Source organism: Martes martes (genome assembly GCF_963455335.1).
Source record: "Martes martes genome assembly, chromosome: 5".
Lineage (NCBI taxonomy): Eukaryota > Metazoa > Chordata > Mammalia > Carnivora > Mustelidae > Martes > Martes martes.
The window spans coordinates 9474127-9484940 of record NC_137892.1 but is presented as its reverse complement, the minus strand read 5'-3'; the positions used below and the strand labels follow the sequence as shown (position 1 = coordinate 9484940).

The 10814-nt window shown below is 32.3% G+C and overlaps 1 protein-coding gene across 1 annotated transcript in view; it reads right to left on the bottom strand.

The window, feature by feature from the left end:
- Positions 1 to 739: 739 nt before the first annotated feature.
- LOC308342655 (butyrophilin subfamily 1 member A1-like) overlaps positions 740 to 10814 on the bottom strand; it is a gene marked incomplete at its 3' end in the record, with an annotated part of 136300 nt that continues 126225 nt past the window's right edge. The window contains exons 5-7 of the mRNA XM_080803235.1: positions 3267 to 3287; positions 2992 to 3018; positions 740 to 1266 (exon numbers count right to left, since the gene is read on the bottom strand). Coding sequence (XP_080659361.1) covers positions 740 to 1266; positions 2992 to 3018; positions 3267 to 3287 — 575 coding nt within the window. The remainder of the gene's footprint in view (positions 1267 to 2991; positions 3019 to 3266; positions 3288 to 10814) is intronic.

Below are 10814 nucleotides of genomic sequence, written 5' to 3'. Positions count from 1 at the left end.
CAGTTTGGCGACCGTGGCCATGGCTGCTATAAACATTGGGGTACAGATGGCCCTTCTTTTCACTACATCTGTATCTTTGGGGTAAATACCCAGCAGTGCAATTGCAGGGTCATAGGGAAGATCTATTTTTAATTTCCTGAGGAATCTCCACACTGTTCTCCAAAGTGGCTGCACCAGTTTGCATTCCCACCAACAGTGGAAGAGGGTTCCCCTTTCTCCACATCCTCTCCAACACACGTTGTTTCCTGTCTTGCTAATTTTGGCCATTCTAACTGGTGTAAGGTGGTATCTCAATGTGGTTTTGATTTGAATCTCCCTGATGGCTAGTGATGATGAACATTTTTTCATGTGTCTGGTGTTTTTCAAAGTGGTTCTACCACCTTACATTTTAACCAGGCTCACTCTTATTGCAATTCATGTTCTCTTGAAGTAATTTTCCTTCACCATTTGCATAAGTAGACACATCATTTGGGTATTTTATTTATGTTCTGTGGTCTTGCATTTTCATTAAGTAAATTCTACAGCATGCAATTCAAATCAAATTATTCTTGTCCATGGACAAAAGTACATACTTGTGAAAGAAGTGATTAAAAAGGTATAATTTATAGTATTGAAATTTAGATTTATTTAAAGGAAGAAATTCAGCATTTTATATATATATCCTAAGATTCAGCTGATTCAAAATAAGACATTTCTTCTTCAGAAGAACATTTTCTTTCTGGCTTGTTTATATACCACATTACAGGATGGTCAGAGGGTCTTCATTTTGACCATTGTAGAGTGGTCCAGGATAAAAGTATGGTCTCAAGTCCTCTGTGAAACAGTTTCTATAGGTGTAGATATGAGACAGGTTGTTCACATTATAAAAAGACAACCTCCCAGCCTCATAGTCCAGGAAGATTCCAATAATCTCAGGAGGTTCCTCAAAATGGAGTGTTATCGGTGAGCTTGCAAGAGCTTGGTAGTCATTACATCTTTTTAAGCACAATGTCCAGAAACCCGTCTCTGGGGACACTGTGATTTCTCCTCGTCTGCAGACGGAATCTTTACAAATGCCTAGAGTCCACCTCACTTTCCTTTCTACACTCACCTCCCAGTAGTGTCTACCTTTGGAAAATATTTGCTTACCTAATACACAGACTAGGTTATCAAATTGCTGACTGCTTATGGGTATTTCTTGCAAATTTTTTTTTGCTTTCACACTTTTCTTGTCTTCAGCAACTTCAAGATACGGGTGAGCTGTTTCTGGATCCAAGGTAACATTTTCTATGGAAAAACCTGTTGTCAGTCTTGTTTATGATCAATAATAATCCACAATAATTAATACAATGTACGAGGGCCCTTTCTCTGTCTAGGATTTTTCTCTAACTTTCCTCAAATGAAGCTGTTCTTTTCCCTCAAGTCATGCTTTTTTATCACTTCTATTTACTAACTCACACACTTGAGAACTTGATAATGAACATTTGTCTAGAATGGAAAAAAAATGAATATCTGAACAAACAGATTTTTTCTAGTCACAATATTATTTTTGCAAATGCAATATTACATGGAACACTTATGTACCTAGTGCTATTTGAAGGACATTTATAAATATTTAATTTTCATAACAAAATAAAATGGAGAAATGCTTTTATTTTGTAGTTGAGAGAACAAACATTTAAAGAAATTTGTCCAACTATGATTAGTAAAATCCCTCAATGTTAGGATTCAAGTCCATATCTATTTAATTCAGTTTTGAATTAATGAAAAATATTTATATATATTTACCTTAAATCTGAATGTCTTGACAATTTAAACTGTAATTTATAATTTAAATTTATAATAATAAACTTATTATCTAATGAAATTTGACTACATTTGCTAAATTAATTTTTCTACAATTGCCTGCATACAGGCACAAATTTTCACAGATACATGAATCCAAAAATAATTTGAAAAGTGTTAAAAACATAAACACACAAGACTGAGGTAAAAATTATCTGGATATCTACTTAATTACACAGGATTCTCTTAATATATGCTATAAGTATTTATCCTATGAATTAATAGTTTTAGATAAAACTAAGTTTTACTTGTGTTAGTATAACCACAAAGAAAATTCCACTAATAATAGTGCAATATAAAAATCAGTAAAAACTCTTATATGTTAGCAGTGCAAATATAGGATTTTTTCTGTTAAATTCATTGCAACTCATTGGCTTATAGACATTTTTTCCAAAGGAATATTGATATGCATACTGCATTTTTTTCAACTGGCAAATGTGCTTATAAAGCTGTCTAATGAATGTGAATATTATGTCAATTAGTTATATAATCTGGAGAAATCTCCTATGAATGCTCATCATATATTTCTTTATAAAACAGTGCATTAGTACCTGACTTTGTGTATTTGTGAGAATCAAATGAAGATGCTTCATTTTAACTAATTAATACAAAGCTGTAAAATGTAACACAAGTTTCTATTTTTCCTAGTATTAAACAAAGGCAATAAATGTGACAGTTGTTAAAAGTCAAAAGATATCTTGAAGGAGAAAGTGGTTTTCAACTAGACAAATCAAATGAAGGGCCACTGATTGTGGTCCATAGGCAATTAGTGTCATTGTGCCACCAAATCTTTAGACAAATTTCTCCAACCTACCATAGATGAGTGGCTGCCTACATTTGCCCCATTCCCTGTCAGCTAACTCTATAACCATCCCTCATTCAAAACCATTTTTGGTTTTGGAAAGCATGTTGATGACATAATTTTGGATTATAATATTCTGTTTCCCTCCATCAATGAATCTCAGATAACAGCACAATTTGTGATATATAATGACCTATAGCTGTAAAGTACTCAACAATAAGTATAATAAAATGGAAGTTTTGGCAAAAAAAAAGTGCATTTGTGTTAGGTAGGAATTTGTGAGTGTGTTAGTCTCTCTTCTCTGGTGGTCCAGTGTTCTGGCTAAAAATAAGACTCCATATCCAAGTACTTCAGCATCTAGTTACCTGCAAATCCTCGAGCAAAAGCCAACCCTAGAATTGAAAAAAAGAAAAAAAAAGAAAACAAAATTATAGTTTTGAAACCAAGATTTATCAGTGAGTAAAACAGGAATCTGATGTGCGGTCAAAAGACAGATGTATGAGTCAGGGCTAGAGGTTGCCTTTTCCATAACTCACCTTCTTTTCCCAGGAGTTTTATCCTTTCTGAAAGAACAAGATGTAGTGAGAGTTTGCTTTGAAATATATTAACATTTTTATCCTCCTAGAGAAATATTACTTACCAAGTTCTTCATGAAGTTTTCCTGAAAAGAAAAACAAAGGCAAATCCTTGTGAGAAGTTGATTAAGAGTTGTTAACTAGACTTTCTAATGTTTACACATGTAAATAATTTGGTTAAAAATTGTTTGATTTAAGTTATATATTTGGAAAATAATGGTTTAAAAACTTTTGGTTGGTTTTGCATGAACATAACTCAAATGATCATAGTGCAAATTTTTATGAAAATTTGAGAGAGACATTTGAAAGAGAAATAGGCTCTCCCAGGTGTTTGCATTAAGCACATGCAGACTGTCCTCACCAAAAAGCATAAATTTAAGAATCCAGCACCGAAAACATCAGTGAGGTTTGGATATAATTTCTTTTTCTCTGCACCTGAAGTATTAAAAACTAAATGCACTTAATTCTGCTATAAATATTGTTTTGAAAATGCAAATCTGCCCCAATATGACTAAAATATTAAGAGAGTTCCATTACATTATGAATTTTACATTTTTGTTTGTGATTTGTTGTATAGAGGTCTGTACCTGTTGAATCTATGGGTGTAGATTACATAAAATACATAAAATATATAAACCTACACACAAATACCCACATATAGGCACACATCTCAGAAGGACAATGACGTATACCCACCCACAACTTGTATTGCAATTTTCTCCACTTTTACTTCACAGTGACTATGAGCCATCACCCTCACTAATGGTGCACAGGTCCATGACCTTCCTTTGTTTTTTTTTTCCCCTTTGGTTTTTATCCATAGTCATTCTCTGCTCTCTATCTCTATGTTTCTATTTCTTCTCATTATTGTCTATTTATTTTATTCTCTTCCTTTGCACAAGTCTTTGAGCATAGAGTTGGTGGTAGGGAAGTTACATGGATCCACGTGTAAACTTCAGGTTCCTTTCCTGATAAAATGTCATATTATTGTAGTGTGTGGATATTTCTTAACAAGTATAAAATTCTGTAACATTGTGACACAATGAATGAATTACAATTTTTCAACATTATGAAGGTGTTAGCTGATGCTATGATAGTAATTGTTTTGCAATACATAAATGTACCAAATCAACGTTGTATAAGTTGAACTTACATAATTGAATATGACAATTATATTTTATTAAAAATATAAGGCAAATATATTTTATTAATGTTGTAAGGAAGTACCTCCAAGTTGTTAAGGGACTAGATTTTTTTTTAAAGATTTTTATTTATTTATTTGACAGACAGAGATCACAAGTAGGCAGAGAGGCAGGCAGAGAGAGAGGAGAAAGCAGGCTCTCCACGGAGCAGAGAGCCTGATGTGGGGCTTGATCCCAGGACTCTGGGATCATGACCTGGGCCAAAGGCAGAGGCTTTAACCCACTGAGCCACCCAGGCGCCCCAAGGGACTAGATTCTAAATGTCCTCACCACAAAAAAAGAAATGATAATTGTGTGATGTGATATTAATGTGAGAGATATTAGCTAATGCTAGTTTGGTCCTCATATTGTGATGTAAAACTGTAAGTAAAACTGTATTAAATAAAAAATGAAAATAAATTAGATTTCTTATGGAGATGAGCTTTGCCAGATACATTACTGAGTATATAATGTTTAATATGTGTTCAATATTGTGTTAAATATGTACTTGTGATTGATACATTAGTTAAGAGAATTCAGCATCCAGTTATCAACAGAACTCTTCTTTCTTTTGCAAAAGTTTTGCATTTACTAGAAAACAAAGTTAATTTATTTTGAATGCAGCCTACCATCAATATGCATGTACATCATGCATTAATGTTCATCCAAATGGTGATTTTATCTTATAATGCAGACAACAAAACACGATTCTAAGAAAACTGTAAAAATAATTGTGTATCATTTTAACCTACTGAATTGTAAAATGTACTCATGATTTATCATTTAATCTTTCCTAGGTTTGTTAGCACAAGAATATAGATACCACAATAGGAATCACAGTCATGTAAACTGAGGAAGAACTTTATATTCAAATTATGGCTTAGAAGTTTAAGTAATACACATATTTATGAAGCAGAAATTGCCATCCAGTTAAAGAAATAGCAATTATTTCAATAGATAATATTCTTTTAAACTAGAGTCTCCTGGCAATCAGCTAAAGATAGTTCAAAATATGAACAGAGTTTTCTCAAACTATAACCAACTTATTCCTACCGGTGTGATCTCTGTAATATCAAGAAAATACCTTAAATTAGGATGACACTGTTATCTATAACATAACGGATAAATGAGCTAATGTGAAAAATATATATATATCTAGAATTTTCATTCAGCAACTGATATTTAACTTATCTGACATGTCCACAAGCAACATCTATTACATTTTATTCATGACATTCATAATTTAATTGCCAGGATTTCCTACTTATCCAGTGCATTTTTATTGAGGGTCTTCTTCAGACCGAGCTATAGTTTCATTGTGGTGAGTATGACAAAATCGCTTTACCCACAGAAGCAAAGACATGCAGCCAATCGGAACACCATTCTAAAATCAAGGTGTGTTAAGAGAACAAAAAAGGTCAGCAGAGGCATTGCTGCTAATTTGACCAGGATTATTTTCTTTGTGTCTAACTATAAACATCATTTTTACAAACATAATATATGTTAATATATTTAAAAAAATAAAAGAGAAAAAAATCACATCAGGTTTCCATTACCTAGTTATAACTCCTTTAAAATATATCCTATCTTGGGTCACCTGGGTGGCTCAGTGGGTTAAAGCCTCTGCCTTCAGCTCAGGTCATGATCCTAGGGTCCTGGGATTGAGCCCTGCATCAGGCTATCTGCTCCGCAGGGAGCCTGCTTCCCTTCCTCACTCTGCCTACTTGTGATCTCTGTCTGTCAAAATAAATAAAATCTTTAACAACAACAACAACAACAAATATATATATATATATACATATATATATATACATATACATATATATATATCCTATCTTATAAGCAACTAATGAATCATTAAAGACTAAATTAAAAACTAATGATGTACTACATGTTAGCTAATTGAATTTACATTAAAAATTAAAACAAAAATAAAATACCTTGCCATAATCTCATTATCTAAATATCCAGAATATCTTTACACTACAATAACAAAAGAATAATCTAATACGTGGTTTTCATAATTTAAATTATTCTTTTCAAGATTAATTTGGATATATTCCATGAAAATACTCTATTATAGCATAATCAAGTGACTGGATGGTTTCCTTTTTGTAAATAACATTTAATAAGCTAATTCTTTTCTGTGCATTGAATTACTGATTGTTTCCTTATTCTGATAAAAGTAAAAACCAAAACTATTGATCATTAATAAATCTCATCTCTGAGGTAATCTGAAAGAAAGAAAATAAAAGATAAATGACACACAGAAAAAAAATGACTATGAGTCCAAAACCATATAAAGTAAAAATACAATTTGTCACTTAAAGACCAAAGACAAAACAATAAATTAAAAACAAAATAAATTAAAAACAAAAAGTTTAAATCTCTCTCTCTCTCTCTTTTTTTTTTTTTTTTTTTTTTTTTTTTTGTCAAGGGTTACCGAAGGTCTGGTACTAATCATCAAAAGTTTAGGTAGTTGAAGAGATTACTAATGGTAAGAGAGTTTAGGAATTACCGATATTAGAGTATTGAATTTTATCATCATCTCAATGAACAAAATCAATGTATCCAGTTATATAGGTCAGAGAAGAGGGATGTTTTGCTTGTGTTTCCTTTTACATTACCTTCCACTTCACCCTCCACTTTGAGTTCTTCATTGGGACTTCTTGATCATAGCTCCATCTTAAGTTTCCACCATCTTCATCACCCTCCTGAATCTTTCTCAATTACTGTGGAAGCCCCTTTACTGGTCTCCCAATTCCCACTCTTGCACATGTCAATGGATTCTCTAATGCAGTCTTTTTAAAATGCTAATCTTATAATCTTATTAGGTTAAATCCCTCCTCACTCAAAATTCCTCAGTTCCTTTCACCTCTCATAGGACTGTTATTAAATTCTAAGTGACAGGTTGATTATGATCTGCCTTATGTCTACATTCTCAGTCATATTTTCTTAGTCATATTTTCTTCTAGTTATTTATATCATGTTTCTTTAATTTTTGTTATTCTTATTTCAATGTTAGGCACATTAGGGAAAGAATACATGCTTTGTACTTACCTATGTATTATTATTGTAAAGCACAGTTTGTCTGATGTAAAACTCCTTGGTTAAATAAATATAGGTTGTTGATGATGATGATAATGATGATAAATACATTTTGCTGTCAGGACATGTTTCATATGACTAACCAACCTTTTCTAAACCATAGATAAATGCTTTCCTTCTTTCATCTGTCTTTTTTTTTTCATTTTTGTTTTTGTTTTAATAAGAGAAAATTTATTTGTTGACATTTATTGTAAAATGATTTGTTTTGTTCTATACTCCAAGAAGATTAATTAATTTCTGGGAAAATGAGAAGAAATATTGGAAGTGTAATAAATTTGTGTGCACTGGTTTTCAGATTTGGATTAATCTGAAGTTTATCTGATTTCAGTCAGAATGGGTTTATGTAATATACACCCACCCAGAGTACTTTTACTTTTGATCAACAGCCTTTCTTATATGAGAAGCTTTGTCAAACAGAAAATCTAAATCTGAATATGATTCCAAAGTCAGATAAAGTGGGGACAGTAAAGCAAATGCTATCATGTAGGTCTCCACACTGAGAATCACATAATCAAAAAGAAACTACAGATTCTACACAAGATTTTTCTCTTTCTTTAAACTACTGATTTTACGCAGGAATTTTCTTCCAAATTTAAAAGACCAGTAGACTTATTAAATAACTAAATGATATATACAATTAGTATCATTGAAGGTTAACCATGAAATAATAAATAAGCATAAATAGACTTCTTAGATGGGTTTATTAGTTAAGTTTATAGCTCAGAGTATATTCTACCTAACGTTTCTTTCTCTCTCTGTCTTTTTTTAACCATTAACCAAATGATTTGTTATCTACATTCAAGAAAATAACATTGTTGAAAAGAAAATGTTATCATTCTACCCTTTTTTGTTTAATATTTTTATAATTCCTTTAATTTCTTGGATAATATTCAACATTCTGTTTCCCTGGATCACATTCAAAATTCTTAGAATGGCAAAGAGATACTACATTTCCTTGCTGCTACCTACACTACAGCCCTGATGGGAATTTTCTGAACCAGAGTCACCTAGATATTATGTCTCCTCTGATAGAATCATAGACTCACCTCCCCCCCAGACTTTAGTGCCTCATGTGTTTCCTGCTTTCCACATGTTATTCCTCTCTTTGACATACCTGTCTTCTTTACTACCACTAGTCTCATCTCTGTTGCTGCTTTTTCATTAATCCACAACCCAGAAATAAGTGCAATCTCACTACTGTATGTGTTCATGGCCTCATGAACCCTTCTCCATAACATTTATGAGAATATTGATTTCCATTTAACATGTAAATGTGGATTATCTGTCCTGAGATAGCAACTTCCAAACTGAAAAATAGTTTTTTCTTTCTTTCTTTCTTTCTTTCTTTCTTCTTTCTTTCTCTTTCTTTTCTCATTGTTTCTTAAGCACTGACTATGGAATAGGCTGCCAATTATCATCTGCACAAAGAATGATTGCCCTCACTGCATAGAGCAGTTGTGAGACCTGAGTTCCAGCCCTCAACAGCATTAGCTGAAGCATCCAGTTATTCTTCATTTATGATTAAAACGTTCCCTGTTTCATGAATACTTATATTTACTTTTTCAAAAAGTAACAGAAATATATTTTAGTTATTTCTAAACATTTTTATGTCATAAGAGGGGTGTTGGATTTTGACTCTTTTATAGTATTAAAAGAACATCAAATGTGCAAGGTTCAAACACTCCTTCAATATCACCAAAATCAAGTAAAAAAAAAATCAGTATCACTTACCTTTCTCTTTTTCTATAGTCTCTATATAAAGAAATAAACAAAACAACAGTATGTCAGAATGTGTCCTGTTATTCCTATTCATGGAAAACCTGTCCCAGAACTGGGTCCTCTTTGACAACAGAGACCCTGAGACCAGAAAGTTATGATCCAGTCTATATCTCTGAAACACAGAGAGACACTTATTCTTTGAAAAATAATAATTTAAATAAAATAACTCAATCTAAAAGAATGCAGTTTGACCTGTAAATGTGTATGTTTATATATATATATCTATACACACGCACACACACACACATATCTATATATGTATATATCTATATATGTGTATCTATACACATATATGTGTATAGATATATACATATATGTGTGTATAGATATATACATATATAGATATATATGTGTGTGTGTTTAGATATATACATATATAGAGATAGATAGATATAGATATATGTGTGTGTGTGTGTGTGTGTGTGTGTGTGTGTGTAAAACAGGATATTTAAAAGGGAATCAAGAAAATAGGTGCCAAGGACCTACAAATTCTACCCATTCTTCCCAGAATAGGGGGTAGTCTGAAACCGACCTTCAGATTCTTATTTTATCACAAGATCATTCATAATACATTGAAGTTGATAAGAAGAAACTGAAAACAAACAAATAAGTACTTCCTAAGATTTCTATGGATTTTTTCAGAGGAAGGGTTTGCTTTAGCTTACCTTGTGTTAATGAGGTGCTTTCTTTTTTATATTTTTTAAGACTTTATTTATTTGACAGAGAGAGTGTGAGAGAGCACAAGAAAGGGGAGCAGGAGAGGGAGAAGCAGGCTACCCACTGAACAGGGAGCCCTATGCAGGGCTAGATCCCAGGACCTTGAAATCATGACCTGAGCTGAATGAAGATGCTTAACCATCTGGGTCAAACAGGAGCCCAAATGAGGTGGTTTCTTTAGCATATTCACCTCAAGCAATAGATCCTTTATTTAAACAACCATTAAAAACTTAAAACGTATCTCTTGGAGTTTTAGAGATAGAGAGGTAATTTCCTAATCTTCAATTTTAAAATGTTCCAAACCATAGGTTGTTTAGTCCTACAGTATTGAAAATCTCCCACATAACCTGAAATCATTGCAGATTTGTCCTCCAGAGCAAACTCTACATGTTTGCAGACTTAGAATCAATAGAATTTCCTTGTTTCTCTTACTGTCAATCACATCGTAATAACTCATTGTTTTGAGTATTTCAGATAAGAGTCAGCAAATATCCTCACAAGGACTTTCTTGAGAAATTTGTTAAGTAGACAATATAGTATGTTTCATGGACAGGACCAAATTAATTTAAATAAATACATTTTCAAAATAGCTATTTATTAAACATTTGAGCAAGTGAGACTATATGACACACAGTTATATGTGTCTTTGTATCTGGTTTATGGAATAACCTGGAAATCATTAAGTTTATGGAAGAAACAACCTCATTTAATCTATTAGCCTTTCAAATAAACTTCCTTGAATCATTTTTTTCCATAACAGGTTTTAACTATTAAATTGTCCAGGCCATGAAATGCCCTTTGGCCCTCATTCTTTCACCTCCTCTCTGC